This window comes from Mustela nivalis (assembly GCF_964662115.1).
Source record: "Mustela nivalis genome assembly, chromosome: 9".
In the NCBI taxonomy this organism is placed as follows: domain Eukaryota; kingdom Metazoa; phylum Chordata; class Mammalia; order Carnivora; family Mustelidae; genus Mustela; species Mustela nivalis.
In genome coordinates, this window is record NC_139028.1 from 17,894,785 (window position 1) to 17,917,905 (window position 23,121).

At 38.4% G+C, this 23,121-nt stretch overlaps 1 protein-coding gene across 1 annotated transcript in view; it reads right to left on the bottom strand.

Moving 5' to 3' along the window:
* Positions 1 to 1,021: 1,021 nt before the first annotated feature.
* The window catches only part of ZW10 (zw10 kinetochore protein), a 33,039-nt gene continuing 10,939 nt past the window's right edge, over positions 1,022 to 23,121 (bottom strand). Inside the window, exons 9-17 of the mRNA XM_082682595.1 lie at positions 14,653 to 14,816; positions 13,871 to 14,053; positions 9,828 to 10,066; positions 7,653 to 7,724; positions 6,901 to 7,070; positions 5,922 to 6,052; positions 5,110 to 5,241; positions 4,126 to 4,328; positions 1,022 to 1,627 (exon numbers count right to left, since the gene is read on the bottom strand). Of these exons, the coding sequence (XP_082538721.1) occupies positions 1,507 to 1,627; positions 4,126 to 4,328; positions 5,110 to 5,241; positions 5,922 to 6,052; positions 6,901 to 7,070; positions 7,653 to 7,724; positions 9,828 to 10,066; positions 13,871 to 14,053; positions 14,653 to 14,816 (1,415 nt within the window). The 3' untranslated portion in view covers positions 1,022 to 1,506. The remainder of the gene's footprint in view (positions 1,628 to 4,125; positions 4,329 to 5,109; positions 5,242 to 5,921; positions 6,053 to 6,900; positions 7,071 to 7,652; positions 7,725 to 9,827; positions 10,067 to 13,870; positions 14,054 to 14,652; positions 14,817 to 23,121) is intronic.

The following is a 23,121-nucleotide window of genomic DNA, read 5'->3' on the forward strand; positions in this document are numbered from 1 at the left end:
TATTTCAGCTCTGTCCTTAGCTCCCCATTCTCTCACTTGCTGAGAGAAGAATGCTACCTGAAATTGTGCGAATTTTCAACAACAGATATTTTCTTCACCCGTGAAAACGGCTCCTTCCTCTCTCAAGAGAGACAACTCCTTTGTTCTCAAAAAAACTAAAGTTGGTTCAGGCAGTACTTTTTTCTGTGAGTTCTCAATGTAGGACGTGCTCGGTATAGACAAATAGCTCATCGTTAACCACAGCTGAGCTCTCTTATTAAAAACAAAAACGGCCTTCTTTTTTTCATTATTCTCTGATCCCTATAGTAGGTAAAAGAAAAACTAAGCAACCGGAAGGAGTAGGGGCTGAACCAGAACTGAGGGAGAAGGCAGGACACTTGAAGACAGGAGGAAAAATCATTGTTCTTGTGTACCAGGAATCAAGGGGTTAAGCCTAAGGAAGCATGCCCACTGTCCTGAAAACTTCTTCCAGGCTGTGTCTACCTGGACAGCATCTAAAAAATCACACCCTTTATTCTTTTCATGAGAGGAAACTGTCTTTCAGTATGAAGAGTCCTACAGAGGGCCAGGATAACCTGGACATCATGCAAACCTCCGATGGCTGAAAAAGAGTTAAAAACAGATTAAGCAGAGCTGAAGAATTGCCCATTTCAGCAAATCAAGGATTAGGCTACGGAGCCCAGAGTTAGTATCTCAGGGCATATATTATGTGACAAAGGAATGTGACCAATTTAAAACCTTGGCCACTTGATAAGGTACTGAAACAGTGGAGTTTAAGAAAAGGTGAAAAAAGATTTCCAACCAAAAAAAAACAGAATTTAGTTGAAATAGAAAAAATGTCAAAAATGTAAACTGAAAGGAAGTCCTAAGACTCCTATAAATTACCAGACAATTGAAGAAAGAAGATGCAATTAAGTCCTCTGTGAGAATCATGAATGTCAACAGAGAGAATGGTACAAAAGACCAGAAAACTCATTGGTCTCTTTTGTCAAAGCTCCTATGTTATTAAAGACAGTCACCCTTAACTCTGAAAAGCATTATTTATTGGAAAGAAATATTAAAGGAAGTCTTCTTAATTCTGGCAAGGACAGATATGGCTCCCCTAGCCCCCAAAATATACCTCCCATCTGCACACAAATTCTTCACCCTGACTCTTGGAATCCCTAGGATTCCTCAATCGGAGGCCAGGGTCTACATCTACAATGGATACGGTTCCCAGAAGGCCCGGAAGCGACATGAAATAATGCTACCCGACAGTTTCTTATCAAGGGAGGATGGCTAAAAAGTCAACCAATTGAGGTGCATCACTTGACAGTTTATATTAACGTCCAGTTCTTTAACAAAGCCTCATACAAGCCAGAAGGTAAGGCGTTCTTGGGTGAAATCAGACTTCCATGATATCCTGGTTCACCGAAACTAATGGACGATTCCAAGAAGTCTTTAAAGTAGTAATTACACCGAGAGGAATCCACACAGTCAAGACATGGCTTTCTTAGGAAGACGCAGCTATTTAATCTTAGCAAGGGCAGCTGCTCTTCTTTCTGTGTTCTGGAACAAGGCACGAATTAAAGCTCTTACTTCACTGGAAGAGAATGCAGCTGCCAAGGGCCCTTTTCCATCTGCCCACCTGCAAAATAAAAGATAAAATTCTATTTCCTCTTATGTCTCTGTATAAGCAAGATTTTAAAACCGCTTATTTATTCCCAAATGCTCATTTGTCTTAAATGGAAGTAAAACAGATCCTGGCATCCTTCCCCCTCTTGATGGCTCTACCACCAAATCTCTGTAACTTTTGCTTCTCTGAGTTATTTTGGTATCAGCACAGTTAGATGAAGAGATGAGGTTAGGAAGATAACACTGTCCCCCCTTATTCTATATTCACTAAGTCTTGCTTGAACTTGAGAAATATGGCCACATCCTCATATGGTTAAATGGAATCTTGGGATCGGTAACTATTTTTAAAAATGAGCCACAGGCAACAAACTTTAACCAACAAAGGACTGGTATAAAAAATACATAGCAAACTTCCCTGAATCAACAAGGAAATCACAAACAATCCTATAGAATAAAGGGCAAAAATCATGAACAGGCATTTTACAATAGAAGAAAAACAAATGATCAATAAAAAGATGCCCAATATCATTAGAATTTAGGGAAATTTAAATTACAATGACAATGAACTACCATTTCACACTAACAAAAATTTTAGAGCCTGATAATACCAAATACCAGGGAAACTATGACGCAATAGGATACATAAACAACGAAATAATCTGTACAACAGAATCTGATATAGCAGTGAACACAAACTACAGCTCTGCATACTCTCGTGAATTTCAAAAACAGAATATTGAACACAAGCAGCAAGTTATGGAAGACTCCGTTTATAGAAAGTTCAAACACAAGCAAGACTAAACTCTATTGTTCAGGGATATGTGCAAATGTGGCAAAACTCTAAAGAAAGGAAAAGAAGTAAGTAAAATTCAAGATAGTGGCTGCCTATGGGAAGAAATGTCTGGAGAGGGGCACATAGGAGTCTTCACGGTACTGGTAATATTTTTCTTAAATTAGGTAATAAGAACACAAACATTTTACTTGTTTCCTTTAGATTGTAAATATGTTTACATATATTTATATATATGTAAATTTCATAATATTAAAATATTTAAATGTATACATACGTATATTTCATATATATATTTTATAATATTAAAAGATTTAAACTATATAACTGCAGGTAGTTTCCTCAGAAAAAAATTACCCAATTAGTTACCATTCTTAGGTTTAAGTGAAATCTCTAGGAGAAAAATTCTTCCTAGGGAGAAAATACGAAGCTAAGATACACCAGTACTTCTTCTCACAACAAAGTATTAATGATTATTGGGCTGCAGGAGGGTTAACAGCAGAAAGAAAATTTCTTATCTGCTGCCCTCTGGAGTCTTACCTAAAGACATTACCTACTAAGGACTTGTAAATAACAAATAAATAAATCAAATTTTATACTAAGGTAGTATAGATAGTATAGTTAGTATAGAAATCTCATTTTCCCAGTTTTAGGACAGACAGTATACACTGAGAATAGCTCAGGCACATCGGGATGACTGGTCTGATACAGTGGTGCATCCGTAATGAACTAGTAAATGAACTAGTAAACCAGGCTTAAACAGGCAGACAAGGTAGCTCTGAGGATGGAGATGGACCTGAAGGCCGACTCAGGGAGCTCCCTATGTAAAGTACGCATACTCACATCAATAATTACCCAGACAATAATAAAAGCACCCACAAATGTATAACTAACCCATATCTATCCTCCTCTGTGCAGCATCAGTGACCTCCGCACACCAAGTATGATACAATAAAGCATGTATTTACTGCTCACAGCAATGTTAACAGATGGTCTCTGCTGTCGGGGAAAAACACCATCCACTTTATTTCAGAAAAGATGAATCTTCTCTATGTGTATGATGCTTAATCTCTAAAGCCACTGTACTCCCTGCAGAAGAACTGCTGATCGATCAAACTGTGGTTTGATGCTGAATATTCCATTCAAACAAAAGTCACTTCACTTTTAACAAATCAAAGTCAATCTTACAATGTATCTACTTGGGGCACCTGGGGGCTCCATCGTTAAGCCTCTGCCTTCAGCTCAGGTCATGATCCCAGGGTCCTGCTTCACCCTCTCCCACTCCCCCTACTTGCGTTCCCTCTCTTACTATGTCTCTTTCAGTCAAATAAATAAAACCGTAAAAAAAATTTTTTTTAAATAAAACGTATCCACTGTTGGTTAAAATGGGCAACAATTTCCACCCAGGTGTCAGAAGGTTGTCCTTCTTAAAAATGCAAGATTATTGGCACAGCCTGCCAGAATATGTTCAAGACCAAAGTAATATGAAACAAGAAGTCTTTATGTTATCAAACAGGAGAAAGTGGTAATGAGATCTACACTATTACAGATCATGCAAAGGCCCCAAATGCTGTGACTCAATACGAAACTTTCCTGAGCAAAATCAAGAAACGGAGAAGAGCACTGCTATCAATGGCACCACTACTTTGTAACTATCTTTGGAGAGACAAAGAGACACAGAGAGAGAGAGAGATAACCCTCTATAAAAGGGTTATACCCACCGATCCCCAATTTCTTGCAGGCTGGCTTGTAACATCATCATCAATTCTTTAAATGGCATCCACTTTGGCACAAAGACTGGAACCTCTTCTTGGTATTTCTTGTTCTTGCTTTCTTCAGACAGAGGTGCAAATACTTGGGGTCCTTCATCCATCACTGTTTTGCATAAGGAATACAATCTATCAGCATCTTCAGTAGAGATGTCCTGGTTTTGCCGAGAGGGAACACAAAAGAAAAGAATTGGGCCAGCTTAGCCGTCAGGAAAATCTTTGGTGCATGCTGTCCAAGGGTCAGATACAGCAACTCGTTTTCCAAGCACCTAAGCACACCTTAGCAGACATGAGATATCATCGGCTCTCTGACAGTACTCCTCACGCAAGAATGACACAAAGTATGTTTCAACAGAATGTCAATAACTTAGTATGCCTACACGAAGAAGCCCATTTCTCTGGGAGAAATGTGGCATGGCTTGCTGAAAAGCGGGGATATTTTTATAAACGAGGATTTGGCCAATCTATGCTGTAGAGACATCAGCCGGCAGAGTCCAGGCAACCTGCATCTAGGTTCACATATGTAATCCCAACGGCAAGAGTGTGCTGAAAAGTGGTATCGGCACCAGGCCGCATCTCACTTTACCAAATCATTTAGTTCACTTGCAAATTAAATAAATATATGACTTCACACTTTACAACACATCTAAGGACTACACGGTTTCCAGCCTTCTCATTCATAATTCACACTATGCTAAAGGGAGAAGCAGTAAATCCTACTTCCTTATATAAGTATAAAAGATAGAACTTAGCAAGTCTCTAGCGAAACAGAATTAAGATGGAACTGAAATAATGAGTTAGACGTTAAAACATGAGCAATCTCTTCTACCATCTGTGTTGACTAGAAATGAGATTTCAACATCATTTTCTTAGTAAAATGACACTCTGAGACAAGGACCGCCCTCTCAAGTCTGGCGAGCATCTAACGGCCCTTACCTCTAGAACAGTGATTCTGCCGATGATCTCAGAAATTGCTGTATTGAGTAAAGTCCCCATGGCCTTGCAGTATATATTCACCGGCAGGACATCCTGCCACACGATTCCAAGTCTCTTCAGCTGGTGTAGTACCTGTCAGAAGAGTACAGCTGCTGACCCGAAAAAGTTGTCAATGTGCCAACTCCATTCTGCACATTCATCATAGGAAGGGGAGGTAAAGTCATCAAAAGAACAAGCTTCTTTTGAAGATGTCACCCCAGTGATACCCCTGCCAGATGAAAAAGAGACTTATCCCAAGGATGGGAAAACCACTGCAAGATAAACCAGACGCACTGAGAAATGGACAGGATTGTGGACTTACTACATTGTATACCTGAAGCAAATATAATAGTGTGTATTAGCTTTCACTTCAATAAACAATAAATAAACAAAAACCATGTGCTCAAAATAAATAAATAAATAAATAAATAAAAAGGCAACGACAAATCATGTAGGAGAGAGAGGGGCACGGAGGTAAAAGCTATTATTTCAGATTTCCCAAACTCAAGTTTGTGGATCAAAACCTTGCTAGGACACTTATTAATAACTAGTCATGTTATTGGATGGACAAAAAGAAAGATAGCTTCCTATTGGCTTGGTGGGATAAGGAAAGGGAAAGATTGTAAGCATGACTATAAAAGTACCCCTATCTTCCCATGGGCGTTATAGAAAATCAACTGAGCTACCTACTGTGCATTCTTTGCTGTGTAAAACACGAGGGGGAATTATCTAGTGGAAAAGTACAAATCCCACAGCTAACAGCAGCTGCCCACCTGCCGGACTGCTTTACTTGCTGCAGAGTAATTCTCTTCATCGTCCATGTTGGAAAAGTTTCTAGCACTTGACAGTCTTTCCAGAAGTTCTCCTTTCTGTGCCCTCATTTGGCCCAAAAAACACTCTGTCCCTATGGTGCGGAAATAGAAGAAAGAATTCTAAAAGTTGTTCCGTTGCATACTAGAACTCCAGGGTGGAGGAAGAGAGACAAGCATGAATCATCCATAATTCTGCTTATTCGAAAACAACTGCTTGCCTGATGACATCATAAAGCTGCTATAAGGTTACTAGAAATAATCACTTCTAATACATTAGCCAGTCCCTCCGAACCCACTCTCCAGATAGTAAGTCTTTCCCAGTAGTCTGTCCAGGGTCAGATAAGAAATATTAGTTATTCCAAAGAAGCAGCTACTCATTTTTCTGATAGATCTATACCACCTAAGTTAGAAATCAGGAAGTAAAAAGCTAAGTGAATCATATACAGTCCCTGCTTTTCTTAGAATATCATTATAGTAAACATATTGATTTATTCCACATTTCATTTCTTTTGATTTTTAATAATGCCAAGTAAACCTAGGTAGAAGGGCAGAGAGCTATCTTGAGGTTTTGCAAAAGAACAAGCAGTGACATTAGTAAGCAATTACCGACAATGCTAACAGAATTATCACAATCCAAATCTCATTATGTGTCATTCTACTGACATGACTTTGATTTGGTGAATTCACTGCACACCAGCCATGCAGCCTGGATCTCTAATGTACCATGAAATCATGTCATAAAAAGTAATATTTCCACAAAGACTGCATTCACTTTATAAAATTAAATAACCGGGAACAGTTGCAAACTAAATGCTCTCCCATTTCCAATATAGCTCAGGACCACCACCTAATTTCTAGCTGCCTCATTCATAAGTTACAAAGACACTAGGCTGAGAAGCTGCATGATCACTCTGTTTTCCTAAAATGAAGGTATCGTTACCAAGTCTCCTGAAGCCAGGTACGAGATCCACAAAGGTCGTGGTGCCATCACAAAGAATGGGGGCAAAACGCGATCTGAACTGATGCCCAAGCGTCAGCAGGTGGTGAGCAATGTACATACAGTTGTTGTGGTGAATAGCGGCCAACTGGGGCAGTTTTTGAAGATTCTCCCTAGGCCAGGAGGAGGGGGAGAAAGAGAAAGAAATCACAGGTTACCAAGGCTGAGACAAGGTCCAGTCTCATCACTCCCACCCCAGTCAGTCAGAAGGAAACTATTCTGCCCGAGTGCAGCCTGATCCTATAATCCTACCCCTGTAATTAACAGGAAAGAAGGAGCAAGGGAACCCAGATGTTGACCTGTGCTGACTCTGTATGTAAACCAAGCAGAGCTGTACCCAGTCATTCCCCTCAAACCCAACGCTGACCAGTCAGACAGAGCAAGTAGAGACTTGCTGCCCTTCTGCCAAATTCCTTTTTCACTTAGACAATGAAGCACTAAAACTCTTCTAAATCACTAGTTTTCAAATTGGCTACAGACCAGAGCCACTTGGGAAAGTTTTAAATATACAGATGTTTAGACTTGAGTAAATAACCAATATTCTCCCAACATGATTTTTTAAATGGTTTATTGCGTTTCATTCTGAATTTTAGTAACCAAAATATTTTTGGTGGGAACATACAATTACTGGCTTTAACCCCACTTACGCCTCAGATATACAGAACCATAGAGAAATCAGACACAGTGGCACTTACTTATGGTATGTTGGCACGACATCATGGAACAAATGGAAGATATTCCTCACTGAGTAGAAAAGTTGAACAGCACTGGAGGAAAAAAAGTTTCAACAGGAATACATAAGGATACTGGCAATGAGAAAAAAAGGTCAAACTAAGTGCACATTAGTCATCAACCAAAACTACAGTTCGAGAGAACACCTGCCCTGGTCACTGCTGAAAACACCCTTAATCTAGATGGAAATATATTCTCAACCAGTATTTACTAACTAGATCGCAGTTCGAAAAACCTAGATCTATTAATAATTTTCAGAATAGCAGCATTAACCCAAAGCCTCTTTCCCATTATCAATTTGCGTTCTGCCAGTACCCAGAGTATCCCTTCAGTAACAAATGGAGCTAAGCCTCAAGCAAATGTCACGCTCTCACTGACACACTCTGCAAAGGGCAAGGTATCAATAAAGGCATTCACTTGGTTCTTTTAGAATCAGTCTGACTTTCAGCTTTCACCTTTTCTCTTCCTTACCCCAATGCAAGGAGATGAATCAACATTTCTAGGATAGACTCTAACCTCAAAATTTCTTGCCCTTTAAATCTGGCCTTGGAACACCTCAAGATTATTATTAAAATGCACTTAGAACATATATTAGGTTTACACAGCTTATTCCACATCAGACTATCTTAAACTGTGTACCTTGAATAAGTAACAGGAATTCCACAAATATTTAGAAAAACAAGCCACGGTTACTATATCTTGAAACACTGTTATTACTTGATTACTATTTCATTTTACTTTGGAGCACTTGTTGCTATTCAAGGTTTGGTGTGAGGCGAACGTGATAACCACTACACTACGGAAACTCAAGGTTTGGTAATGGGGAAGTGAGTCATAATGTAGTTGTGTTTCTGCTTGTCCTATTTAAAACTATTTCTTTTGGAGGAAAGAATGCATATAGATATGCAGTATAAAAACTACTGTTCAGTGTTCTGTTATCAAAAAATTGAGGAAATACTGCCTTGCCTCTCTAACTTCTGGTCTAGTATGTTTCAGGTGAAATAAGAGTTACCCCTAAATTTATTTTGCCAAAGGAATATATATATTATATATATATATATATATTTTTTTTTTTTCTTTAAGGAATATATACTTTTCTACATGTTTGTTCTTCCTCCTTATATTTAAAACTAGATGGGCTTATGAACACAACAATTCCCTGAAGTCATGGAAGTATCTTAGTAAACATGTTCTTTCTAGAGCAGAATAAAATAAAAGGGTTTGTTTGCACGGGGAGATAAAAACAAAAACTCTGGAAGCCAACCTGAGAGGCAATGTAGTTGAGTCAGGCCCTAACTGGGACAGTTCTTTCCTGTGAGGACAAGAAGTAAAGAACCGCTACCCACAGACTCAAACTAAAGGGGCTTTTGTCAGTCGACTCTACAGCCTGGGCTCCAGCCTGGCATCTTCTCCTCAATTTTGTCTAGGAGTAGGAGAGGAGCTCATAAAGCAGAGAGGTTGAGAACAAAATGTGGACTAGAGCCGGAGGTACCCTGAATACAGGATAGATTAAGAGAAATCATTATCTTGAAATGATAAAATCCGATCTTCAGAACATTCTATGCTTTTCCTTCTACCTTTGGCCTTCCAACCAACCATTATTGCGTCAAAAACAAAAAGGTAAAATAATTATAATTAGGGACTGGATTTCAAAACGTAAAATGAATGCTAAGCTAAAAGGCCAGGGCAGGCTGCAGCAGATGGTGTAACAACCACTATTACCACGGCCACCAGTAATAAAATGAATACTGGAGTACTGATCATTGTCCCGGAAGTATTCTAAGTTCTTTACAAGTGCTTCTTCATATAACATCATTCAACCCCTATAAAAAGTAGAAATTAAACAAAAATTAAAAGAGCTTTTTGTAAAAAAGTGATTAACGTATTTAATGTCAAAGAAACTCCATTCGTTCATCCATACACATGCTTCCATTTCTAATATATGCTCTGAGAAGTACATGTTATTGCAGATAAAAGTGAATTATCAATATAGATCTATCTGCTACATTGTTTCTCTAGGGGAAAAAAATACTAACTAATGGGATAAGAAAACCCAAAGAATTCCGCTAATTTTCTCAATAAATGTCCTAGTTTAGATGTGCATATCACCACATCACTGCCATTTTCAGAACTCTTACCACTGATCACTGCTGGTTATTGCCTCTAGTAAAGTCTGATAGGCAAGTTCCATTAACTGCTTCACAGATTCACTGATGCGGCACGTGGGCAAAGAGAAGGAATGTTGGTCCAATGTATTTTCAGGCTCTAAATTCACCACCTCGTTGTACTGAGTTATGGACATTTTCTGTACTTCTGGCTTCTCATCCTCCTCAGGACGGGGCAAGTCCGGCACACTTACCTTAGAATCAGGAGTAATCTAAGATTCAAACATAAAACAGAGAAGATGTATTGTCCTCAGAATAATTCAAAGCTGACAGGAGTTAAGATACTGGTGGACGTGCATGATGATCAAGTTTTGGCTCTACAGTGTAATCAAAAGATTTGAATAAATATGAAAATTATTTTGACAACTGCTTGATCTTGGGTGAGAGCATATCCTAAGAAACCAAGAATCCCCTTTACTGTACCATTCTTCCATTTCTTCTTTGTACTCTTCATATTGTTGGAAAGAGCAAAGCTATAAAACTGGCCCAAGATTTCAGGCAAATAAAAGGACCTTCAAAAATCATCTTTCTCAGACTAGACACCTAATTACTGAAGACCAGTCTAGTTTTGTGTTCTGTTGTCATTAAATTATTCACCATCAGTAAGATGTATTGGCTTAGTCTAAGAAATAACCCATTCAGGTTACCTCTACTAAACAAAACAGAACTTCAAACTAAAACCAAAAAAGCTTTCCTAACATTTATACAGAATGAAAACTCCAGGGCACCTGGGTGGCTCAGTCAGTTAAGTGTCTGCCTTCGGCTCAGGTCATGATCTCAGGGTCCTGGGATCAGGCCCCACATCGGGCTCCCTGCTCAGCAGGAAGCCTGCTTCTCCCTCTCTTTCTGCCTGACACTTGCCCTGCTTGTGCATGTGTCACACTCTCTCTCTCCCTTTGGCAAATAAATAAATAAATACATACATAAAATCTTTAAAAAAAGAAAGAAAAGAAAAGAAAATTCCTACACTTATCAAAACCTACTGAAAGAACACTAGGCTACTAGCCTGGAAACATCAGTGATATTTACCTTGACTTTTAACAAAGTCATTTAACCTCTCTGGACCTCAATTTTCTCATCGTAAAATGAAGAAACTGTGCTACAGTAATGGTCTTCAAACCTTGTTTTCCCAAGATGCCAGAGGGGCCGAAAACCAAAGCAACCAAGCAGGCGGAGCAGCAGGTCTGCTCTGTACATGCTGACCTTCTCCACAAGCCGCTAAGAGAAAAAGCTCCAGGTCTAATAAAAATGTTTATGTCACCAAATTTGCCTTCCTGATCTACAAAATAATATAATAATACCCATTTCAAAGGGCTATTAAGGAGTTTAAATGAGAATATAAATGTCTGGGAGCTGGCAGTCAAATTTATGGCAAAGATAGAGAGAAGAAAAAATGTAATTAGAGAGATGATTAAAAAAACACTAATGTCTGTCTGAAAAATAGTGGTCCCAAAATACACACAACCCAGTGAAGTGACTTCCTGGGGAAGCTGAAGGAACCACGATGGAAGAATATAAGATCTGGACAGTTAAAATGTCAAAACAACAAAAAGTAGTTTTAGATCTTTTGGGAAAAGAGTGGGTATATATAGGGAATTGTTTAGAGAGAATTTAGATGAAAACCATTAAAGGCAATTAAATTGAAAATGGCTTTCAGAAAAAGGAAACGGAGCTTTTCAAAGTTGAGCAGTTTAGAAGATCTAACCCGGGGCTTAACCGCCAAGAGAAAGAACCAGGATTGAATCTAGAGCAGTGGTTCTCAATTAGGGACAATTTTGCCCTCTGGGGGACATGTGACAACGTCTGGAAACATATTTGGTTGTAACAACTGGGAGAGGTGCTACTGGCATCTAGTAGGTAAAGATCAGGGATACAACTAAGCATCTTGCAAAAGGGCCACCAATAACAAAGAACTACCTGGTCCCAAATGTCCACAGTGCCACTACTGAGAAACCCTGACCTAGCGCAAGCTACTGTTGGGATTTGAGCTCTTGAGGAAAATACAGTCTTAAAAAATGTCAGAGCTAGCTGAGTAGGGAGCTCAGAGATTACCTAGTTCCATTCTGTCACATTAAAGAAAGGAAAATGAGGTCCAGCAAGGTTAAAGATTTAGCCCAGGGTCACAGAGCAATTCAGTAAGGATCCTATTTATATCAAGAAGTTATGGGACAGGAAAGTGAGAAATACATTAATTCATTTACCAAATGTTTACTCAGTACTAAGTTTACAGTATTATGTACAGGTATTTTCTTGGTGCTGGAGATAGAAGAGTAGTCAAAAGGGTGGCGGGGCGGAGCGGGGGGAAGCCCCATATGGAGTTTATTCTCTAAAGAGAAAGAAACAGTAAGTAATTCATTGGGTATGTTTGTTGATAATAAGAAATTTGAAGAAAAATAAAGCAAGGAGAAAACGGTGCAGGATTGGGGGAGGTCACAATTTTAAAAAGAGTTGCCAGAAAAGGGAACAAGTCATCCAGGTATCTGTAGTAAAAATGTACCAAGCAGAGGGGACAAGAGACTCAAAGGTTCTGCAACCAGGTGGGCCGAGCAAATTCGGACAACAGCAATGAGGCCAGCACGTCTGCAGCCTGTAGCTGAAGAATGTAATAGCAGAGCGGGTCAGAGAGGGAATGGCAGAACAAATCCTACAAGGCTTTACAGGCTACAGTCAGGCTACTGGGTCTTTTTCTAAACGGATTTTGTGCAGGAGAATTACATAATCAAGGAGTATTTATGTAAAAATAAATAAAACCCCACAGCACAGCTGCTGGCACTGAGTGGCCTATAGCTCCTTAATAATCCAAAATACCTCAAAATGTTTTAAAATCTGTGCATCTCAAAGGGCTAATGAACTGTTTTGCTGGGTGGACACTGTAACAGGGGACCCCCAAGAAAAAGGGAGGATCGCAAAAGAAGGGAGAGAAGGAAGAAAAGCCTAGTCCCTATCGCTGTGACAGGAGAAAAAATGGCTGAGGAATTTCCTATTCAGGGACTACATTCGTCTGTTTTACTTTAATCTAAGTAACACCTTACATTTACCAGATATTTTATATACACAAAACAAAACAAAACAAACAACCCAGAAAAGAAAATACACAGACTTACCTAAGGTCAAAGGAGTAAATTACCTTTCATGCAAATTAAAGAGCCCACTGACTTTGCAGATAATTGCTGAAAGCCTACAATAATTATCTTTTTTGTTTTATTACTTTCACTACAAAACTAGTGCCTCTGTTAGCCAAAGACATGAATTCAACACTTTCACAACACGGTATAATCTCTGGACATAACAAAACCCAATCAGGGCACCTGGACGGTTCAGGTCATGATCCTGGGGTCCTGGGATCTAGTCCCACATAAGGCTCCCTGCTTCTTCAGGAGCCTGCTTCTCCCTCTGCCTCTCTCATGAATAAATAAATAAAGTCTTTAAAAAAAAAAAAATTGCAGGGGTGCTTGGGTGGCTCAGTTCGTTGGGCGGCTGCCTTTGTCTCGGGTGATGGTCCTGGCGTCCTAGGATCAAGTCCCACATAGGGCTCTCTACTCGGCGGGGAGTCTGCTCCTCCAGCTGACCTCTTTCCTCTCATGCCCTCTCTCATGCTCCCCTCTTTCTCAAAAAAAATAAATAAAATCTTTTTTCAAATAATTAACTCATTAATTCATTAACTTAAAAAAAATTACACCTGTCCCAAAATTGTGTACCAAAAACGCAAGTAATGAAATCGAGAAAAATCTACATAGGTTGATATATGGTCTAATTTCAGCAACAGGGATCTCTTATATTTACATGGGCTTTTCAATGTCCACAACGCTTTCATGTACACTGTCTCATCTGGGCCCCACAGGTATCCTAGAAAAGACGCAGATATCAGGACCACTTGAAAGATGAGAGAACTAACTACTGGAAGATGAATAACCTCCCAGTGCCTCAGCAAATGTAATGCTCTTTCACTCTACTAAATGTGTCTCAAAACTGCATGCCCCTTCCTAAATACAACAGAACACGAGATAACTCCCCACCTTCACAGTGTTGTGAATTTCAGAGGTCATTAGGTTTCTGGCTGCCACAATCACATCCTGACATTTCTTGTTAGCAAAATGAGAATTGATGTTACGGGCATATTTCAGCAAATCGGTAGTATCTCCTTTTAAAAACCTCATCTCCTTGAGGGCATTTTCAAATTCTTCAGTAGACTGTATGATCTGAGAAAGAAAGAGAAATGGGAAAAAGGTAAAAAAAAAAAAAAAAAAGAATTACATACACACAGTCTATTCCAGTATTAAAATTTCAAATCCAATGTAGAAAATATAACAAGGACCAGCTGGTCATTTAAGTTTTACAGCAAACCAGCAGCTTGAAGGTATACATATATTAGACATTCTTTCAGCCCTAAGTTGATTAGGAATAGTACCTTCAATATAAACTTCTGATCTACTGAGTAAAAGTGGGACGAGCTCTAAAATAAATACACTTATTTTAGTGTTCAAGGAAATGCTAAAAAAAAAAAAAAAGCAAAAAAAGTAAAATGTCATATAGTAACTACTATGGTTGATGAGTATAAAAGAACAATGGTTTTTCAAAAGGTAGCTCACTCACAAAAATATACTTAGAAAGTAAACACTCTTCCCAATCAAAAGGTAGAAAGCAAAGAGAGAAATGAAGTAACAGCGAATTTGCTTCCCCTCCCTATTAATAATTTCCTTAAAGATGTCACTACACAGCAAAAGGTCTCCCAGGAAAAACAAGACACTGAGAGGCACCTACAGTCTCGTATAACCTTCTGTGGCATGTCTGCACTCACCTCCTCATACTGCTGTAACTTGCTGCTGTTAGTTGGGATAGAATAAACCAAACAGTTTTTAATGAGGCACTCGGACAAGTCCTCCCAGACCACGTCACCAAGCATCTCAGCCAATACGATCTTAGGTGTTTTTTCATTTTCTAGGTCAGTATCAAGAGGTAAATCTGAATCAAAAGAAAAACTTTTAAAAACAAGAAGCCATTCACAGTTCAGATTATGCGCAAGTTCCCTAGTTTTCTAGAATTCTTTCATTTTAGGATGAGGAAGAACACAGCACAGACAATTCTACAGTTATCTCAAGTACTTGCGTGGGACAAAGCATGACATACGATGATTATTTTCAGTGCTCAGCTTAAGAGTCTGCACTGTATTACTGCCTGCACTCTACAACAATGAAGTATTAAGCCATCCACATTATGCAGTAATCATCTACTGCTAATCTACTGATCTGATTATATGACAAGCACTCAGAAGTTCTGTATGCCAAGTTGAAACTCATTTAGAATTAAATCCCAGTTCTTTAATAATGAATAAACATCCTCTGTCATCTCTGCCTAGGATCTGCATGTTTATCCTAAGTAAAATATCAATAAACATCTTATATTACAGTGTAATGCGTAACCTGGCAAACGAAATACTTCAATGCTTCTTTGCAATATATAGTAAGGTGGGTTTTTTTTTCCCCCAGCACATTTTCAGGGAGTTTTTAAAAATATAAGATTAATTAAATAATCGTTAAGAATCAGTGACCAATGTAGAGGGAAAAGGAATTATTAAAAAGACAAGCTATTTTTTTTTTAAAAGATTTTATTTGAGAGAGACAGAGATGGCCACAGAGATAGTGAGAGAAGAGACAAGGGGGGAGGAGAGGGACAAGCAGACTCCCCGCTGAGCAGAGACTCCCCCCAACCCCCACTAACCTGGGACTCAATCCCAGGAACCTGGGATCATGACCCAAACTGAAGGCAGACACATCACCAACTGGGCCATTTAGGGGCCCCAAGAGACAAGCTATTTTTAACCTAGTTCGCATTCTCCAAGGAAGACCTTAGGGTATGAGAACCTTGAAAGAAAGTGAAGCATATTATCTCAGAGCCTTGAGAACTTTACAATGTCTAAAGTCTACACCTCCACAGCCACTGGCCACATTTTGCTGCTGAGCACTGAGGAACTGAATTTTTTAAATTTTTAATCGTTTTCAATTTCAGTTTAAAAATGGAGCCTGGGTGGCTCAGTCGGTTAAGCATCTGACTCTAGATTTCTGCTCAGGTCACAATCTCGGGTTGTGAGATGGAGCCCTGCATCTCTCTCCCTCTCCCTCTGCCCCTTACCCAGCTTGCATGCTCTCTCTCTAAACAAACAAATTAAAAATAAATAAACAAAATCTTTTTTTAAAAAAATGGAAGCAGGGGCGCCTGGGTGGCTCAGTGGGTTAAGCCTCTGCCTTCAGCTCAGGTCATGATCCCAGGGTCCTGGGATCGAGTCCCACATTGGGCTCTCTGCTCAGCAGGGAGCCTGCCTCCCCCTCCCTCTCTGCCTGCCTCTGCCTACTTGTGATCTCTGTCTGTCAAATAAATAAATAAATAATCTTAAATTAAAAAATCATTAAAAAAATGGAAGCAAAAGTGTGTGATTATAGAGGTAGCGTAAAGCAGCTGTGGTGCTAGAACAGTCCGTATCCTGATTAAGGTGGTAACTACAGGAATCTATGTGTGGTGAAACTACACAGAACTACATACACACACACACACACACACACACACACACACACAAGAGTGCAGGTGAAATCCGAGTAAGCTCTGTGAATTGGACCATCGTCAGTTTGGTGGGTTTGATATTGTGCTATAGGTACACGAGATGTTAATACTGAGGAAAATGGCAGAAGAGTACATGGGACCACTGTACATTCTTTGAATAAAACTCTTAAAGTAAAAAAAAAAAAAGGAAGTAGTATAGTTTTCTGTTAAGGACAGCTTCGTTGTTTCAATAAGACTGCAACGTCACTTGAACAACTGTACCATGTAGGCAGTTACATTGTCTGTACTGCTCCTGGCTGGCACACACATCATTTCCAGAACAGCACACGAACACATCACCAATCCCGTCCGTGTAAACAGATTCATTCCATTCGAATTATTGTTTTCCTATGCACCAATGTAACACTATAATGCATTTATTTAAATACTTATGCATACAGCACAAGCGACAATGGTACCTATATAAACTGTAAATGGCAATTAAATAGAAATATTTATCTTATTAATCATGGTAGAATTATTTTTCGAAGTTTAAGAAAAATAACTACGGACAAGGTGTACTACCGATGCAGAATTAAGTGAAGATGCAAAAGCAAGTAGAATCATGGGAACAGGAAAGGAAAAAAAGAGAGACTGGAAGAAAAGATGTCACAAATTTCACAATAAATGGCAGCTTCAATTTACTAACACAGAGCGAAACAAAAAACCTGTCCTTTTTTTTTTTAAGATAATAAGGTAAACAATATTAAGAGACATTTTCGGCTAATATCAAACATTTCACCATCCTACAAAAAAGTACTCTATTCTTATTTTAGTTTTTTATTAAGAAAGGGTACTGAGTTTTGTCATATTTTCCATATCTAATGATGTAACCCCTCTTAATATGCTGACATAATAAACTGGCTTTCTTGTGCTAAACACCTCTGTACTCCTGGAATAAACAATGTCTCCTTTTTAAAGGTACTGTTGAATTTAATTTACATATTTTGTAAATGTTTCCATTTATAAGCCAAAGGTAAAATCAGTCAACAATTGTCTTTCCTGTGTGTAAACTATCATTATTACATTTTGGCATTAAGTTTATTCTGTTTGGGTTTTTTTGAGATTTGATTTATTTATTTGAGAGAGAGAGAGCATGAGTGGGAGGGTCGGGGGGAGAGGGCAGAGGGAGAGGGAGAAGCAGGGTCCCTCAATGAGCAGCGAGCCCAATGCAGGTCTCAATCTCAGGACTCTGGGATCACGACCTGAGTGGAAGACAGACGCGAAAGTGACTGAGCCACCCAGGCACCCCTATGCTGGTTTTTAAAAACTTAAGCAGAACATACTCATCTTTGTTTCTAATGACCAAAAGAGTTTAACACAGAATTATCTACAAACTGAAATAGACACCGAATTTAGCTATAAACTTTCTGTGCCTAATGGTGGGCTTCTTAGTGGCAAGTCTTTAACAACCTTTCAAATTTCTTCTATGATTATTTGTTTGCTCAGAGTTTCTGCTCCTTGGTAAAAATCTGTAATTGATACTTTCTAGAAAATCATTCATGGGAAAAGCTATGTTGAAGCCTTAAACCCCCAATGTGACTGCATTTGGAGACAGGGCCTGGCCTTTAAAAAAGCAATTAAGGTTAAATGAGGTCATTAGGGAGGGGCTCTCTAATCCAGTGTGACTAAGTGTCCTTATAAGAAGAGAAAGAGACACCAAGGATGAACTCTAATAGTGGAGAGACCAGTGAGAAGGCTGTCTGCAAGGCAAGGAGAGAGGGCTCAGGAGAAACCAAATCGGCTAATACCCTCATCTTGCACTCCCGGCCTCCAAAACTGTGAGAAAGTTGGTTTCTGTTAAGTCACACAGCCTATGGCATTTTGTTACGGCGGCCCCAGCAAACCAATACAATATTCATATAAGGGACTGCTTTCTTTTTTATAAAAATGGGTTCATGCCATAGATTTTATACTTTTTTTTAATCACTTAACAACAGATCATAGCCATCTCTTAAGTCAACATAGCTAGCTCTACTTCATTTCTTTCCCATAGCTGTAAAATGTACCACAGTATGGCTCAAACATAAGTTATATAACCATTTCTCAAATGAGGCCCAGTCCAGTGTGCAAGGATACATTACTCACACACACAAACATAAAGCCTATTGCTATCACTTCTGTAAAGAATTAAAAAGTGGAATACCTACCTCAAAGGATTGCATATTTTAGATTTTACTATACATACACAGTAGTAGAGCTTCGTATTATTTTCTACAAAGCACGGACAGAAAGCAATGAAGGAGACTATCGTTCCACTTTCTTGGCAGAAGTGTCTCCCACTCTCTGAATGTCAGCCCTAAAGATCACAGTTCCCCTTGAGGGTGTGATTTCCATTCCTCTACTGGGGAGGGTAAGCAACACATTTTTAGGTTTATTAACAAATTGCACCTTTTCTTCCATGAGTTGCCTATTCAAATTTTTTGCCTATTTGTCTATCCATGTTTTTTCTTCGGAAAAATGTCCTTATACTAACGCCTTATCTGTCAAACATTTTATAAGAATTTTCTCCCACTTCACTATTGTCTTTTGACTTCCTTTACAGGATTGTCTGGCACATGGAATTTAACATTTATACACAGTCAAATTTCTCAGTCCTTCTCTTTACGCATTCTGAGCTTCCTCAGCCTATTCACAGCTCCTAAATTTTCTTCTAACATTTTTATTGTTGTTGTTGTTGTTCCACAGAGAGGGCTTTAATTCACCTTGAATTTACTTCGGCATAAGTATGAAGCAGGAATCTAACTTTGCTTTATCACACAGCCGGCCAATTTTGCCAGCACCATTACTAAATGAACTGTCTGTCCCGCTAAACTGAAATGTGACTTTGATCAAACATCAAGTTCTCATTTATCCTGGCTCTACTTCTGGACTCTTGCATTCCCTTGATTTCCTTGAACCAAGAATATGGTTTTAATCTTAAATTATCCCACGAGTATTTCTTAAATCTTTACTGGCAATTCTCCAAATCTATTTTTGATAAGCTTTAGAGTAATTTATGGAGTTTGAAAATTTATTTGGTTAGAAATGTATTAGATTTATAGACTGTTTTGGAAGGAACTGACAATTTTATGAGACTTCTAATCCACAAAAGCCATCTTTTATTCAGGTCTTACTTTATGTCCTTCAAAGATTTATGGTTTTCTTCACGTATGTCCTCCTCTTTTCTCTTATTATAACTTATCTTTAAGAATTGTGTAGATTTTGTTAGCATTATAAATATCTTTATATTTTAATATAACAGATTATTATTAGTGCATGAAAATGTTACTGATTTTTATATCTTCATACTGTATCTAAATAATTAATAATAATTATTATACCACAAATTTAAATTAAATATAAAGAAGTAGTATAATTTAGATTAAATTATGGGGCGCCTGGGTGGCTCAGTCATTGAGCGTCCGCTTTCCGCTCGGGGCATGATCTCCGGGTTCTGGGATCGAGCCCCACATTGGGCTCCCTGCTGGCGGGAGACCTACTTCTCCCTCTCTCTCCCTGTTTGTGTTCCCTCTCTGTGTATCTCTCTGTCAAATAAAGAAATAAGATCTTAAAAAAAGAAACCTTAAAAAAAATAATTAAATTATGAATTTAATATGATTTATAATCATGTATGATTTATAATTGTATTAATTATAAAAGTTTAACCAGAGTCTTTTGGCTCTTATGTATGCAATTATATCATTTATACATAAAGATAATTTCTTCTTTAAATATTCATACTTATTTTAATTTTTTCTTCTTTGCATTAGCACAACCCCTAAAAAAGTAATACCAAATAATGATAGTATGCATTCCCGATTTATAACTGGTTTTAATGGAAATAAATCCTTCTTTTTTTTTTAAGGTTTTATTTATTCAACAGAGAGAGACAGTGAGAGAGGGAACACAAGAAGGGGGAGTGGGAAAGGGAGGAGCCAGGCTTCCCACAGGGAGCCCAATGTAGGGCTCAAGCCCAGGACCCTGGGATCATGACCTAAGCTGAAGGCAGAAGTTTAACGACTGAGATATGCAGGTGCCCCAAGTATTTAATCCTTTAATAGAATGTCTGTTGTTTGCTTTTTAGAATCAGTTAGTTTTAAAACCAATCATTACTTAAAGAAAATTCAATAAAATAAGTATAACATAATTAAGTGATCTATTACATAGCAATATCATTTACTTAATCATTTACCCATTCTTCAAAATTTTATTACTTTCCAGTATTTTAGCATAAGTAACATTATGATGAACAACCTTATAAATAGTTTTATATATTTAAAATTATTTCTGTAGGGCAGACTCCCATAAGTTGAAATCTTGGTTCAAAGGATTTAAACATATTAAGGCTTTTTATGTATTTTGCCAAATTCTTTCCAAATGAATTTTCTTTTTGCTTTTTTAAAAACTCCTTTGTGAGAGGTACTTAGGTGGCTCAGCAGGTTAAAGCGTCTGCCTTCAGTTCTGGTCATGATTCCAGGATCCCAGATCAAGCCCCGCATCTCAGCTCCTCACTGAGCCAGAAGCCTGCTTCTCCCTCTCTTTCTGCCCCTGCCCCTGCTCATGCTCTCTATCTCTCGCAAATAAATAAATAAAATCTTAAAAAAAAAAAAAATTAAGGGGCACCTGGGTGGCTCAGTTGTTAAGCTTCTGCCTTCAGCTCAGGTCATGATCCCAGGGTCCTAGGATCGAGCCCGGCATCAGGCTCCCTGCTCGGAGGGAGGCCTGCTTCTCCCTCTCCCACTCCCCCTGCTCGTTGTGTTCCCTCTCTTGCTGTGTCTCTCTCCATGTCAAATAAACAAATAAAATCTTAAAAAATAAAAAAATTAAATAAAAAAATAAAAGCTTCTTTGTGTACACCTGAAATTAATATAACATTGTAGGTTAAACATAAAAATGAAACTAAATAAATAAAATTTAAAGTAATAAAAGCTTCTTTGTCATTGGTATAACAATGCTTTCTAATAAAGAAAACTTTGAAGGAAAAATACAGATTTAAAAAGGTGAAAAGAGGGGCGCCTGGGTGGCTCAGTGGGTTAAGCCGCTGCCTTCGGCTCGGGTCATGATCTCAGGTTCCTGGGATCGAGTCCTGCATCAGGCTCTCTGCTCAGCAGGGAGCCTGCTTCCCTCTCTCTCTCTCTGCCTGCCTCTCCATCTACTTGTGATTCCTCTCTGTCAAATAAATAAACAAAATCTTTAAAAAAAAAAAAGGTGAAAAGAAGAGTATATAACCAAAGGCCAACATAAGAGGAAGGGCAAAAGCCCTTAGAAAGGGCTTAGGAAGCCATTAGGAAGTTTCAGAATAACTAAAATCCAAAGAAAATAGAGGAGTCCAAAAAGAACTAAGGACTCAAAATGGAATTTTCAGGTTATATTTAGATCAAGAAGATGAAGGAAGGGAATGAATGCTGACCAACAGGTATCACAGAGAACAAAAAATTCCTGAACTCACTCTGATACCCTCTTCTTTGTCAAAGACAGTGATCTCTAAACCAGAGGGGAAAGAATAAATAGTAAAAGAGAAACTAGAGTCTAAAATGCATACAAAGAGATTAGAAAAGCACCTGGCAACACTAAGTAAGCTGTCTTCTGCTCTGAATATCCTAGATATAAGAAAACTTACAAAAGAACAACAGGTCTAGTACTGATTAATTTAATGGAGCAAAGTAAAATTGTAAAGAGGTCCATGCCAGAACTCCCCAGAGCACCCTCTGACTGTGACCCAGACAACAATGTCATTGCTGACTCAGATTAAACTACATGAAAGCTTGGGTGTCCATCATGCCCATGACATGAAAGGGAAAGGACAGGAAACACACTGCAAAATTTTATCAGGTAAAATTTAACAAACTAAAAAGTCAGGTCTAAGATGGGAGAGCAGCAGTTTGCATTGCATTAAGTATGACAGAGGATGTTCATTTGGATTGAGCTCAGTGAGTTAACTGTGTAATAAATAAAAAGCCTTTCTTTGGCTATACTCACAGAAGCATGGAACTGAGAATGAGGCCATGAATGCTCCCAAACTATGCTGAATTAGTTCGCACTATACCTATAAAAGTTTGTTCTGTTCTGAATATCATACTTTAATAAGACTACAGAAGAAATGGAATATATTCATAGAAAATCAATGAAAGTAAGAACTTAAAATGTTATTCAAAAAAAAAAAACCTAAGGATGTTTATACTGGTGGTAAGATATAAAGGAAGTAACAGCTACTGAAAAGAGTTTAAAAGTCCATCATATGTAATGGGAATTTAACATGTTCTATATATTAAACAAAGTAGAAATAGCATCAATAAAGCAGGCATTACAGAGCACTGTATTTTGAACAAATTTTTTAGATAACTACCTTGAAGATTCAATTTGCAACATGGAGGTTATTTACTACAGATACAGGAGACATGATTTTTAAAAAACAAACAGAACTCCATACAAATCAGAGCTGCCCAGAGGCAGGGCAGAATACATCAAGAGGAAGGGACCTCCCCCTCACTAACAGTGCTCAGGCTGGCTATGTGACCCGGAGAGACTCAAGCATCCGAGATCTCTAGTTCCTTCCAATCCTTTGTTTATTTATATGTATGTTTATTTATACCTATGTATTATTTCCCTAAGTGAAGGAAGAAGAAAACTACCTTGGATTTCTGCAGTTTACACAAGTCTAAAGACTCTTTTTTTCCTTCTCTGCTATTGT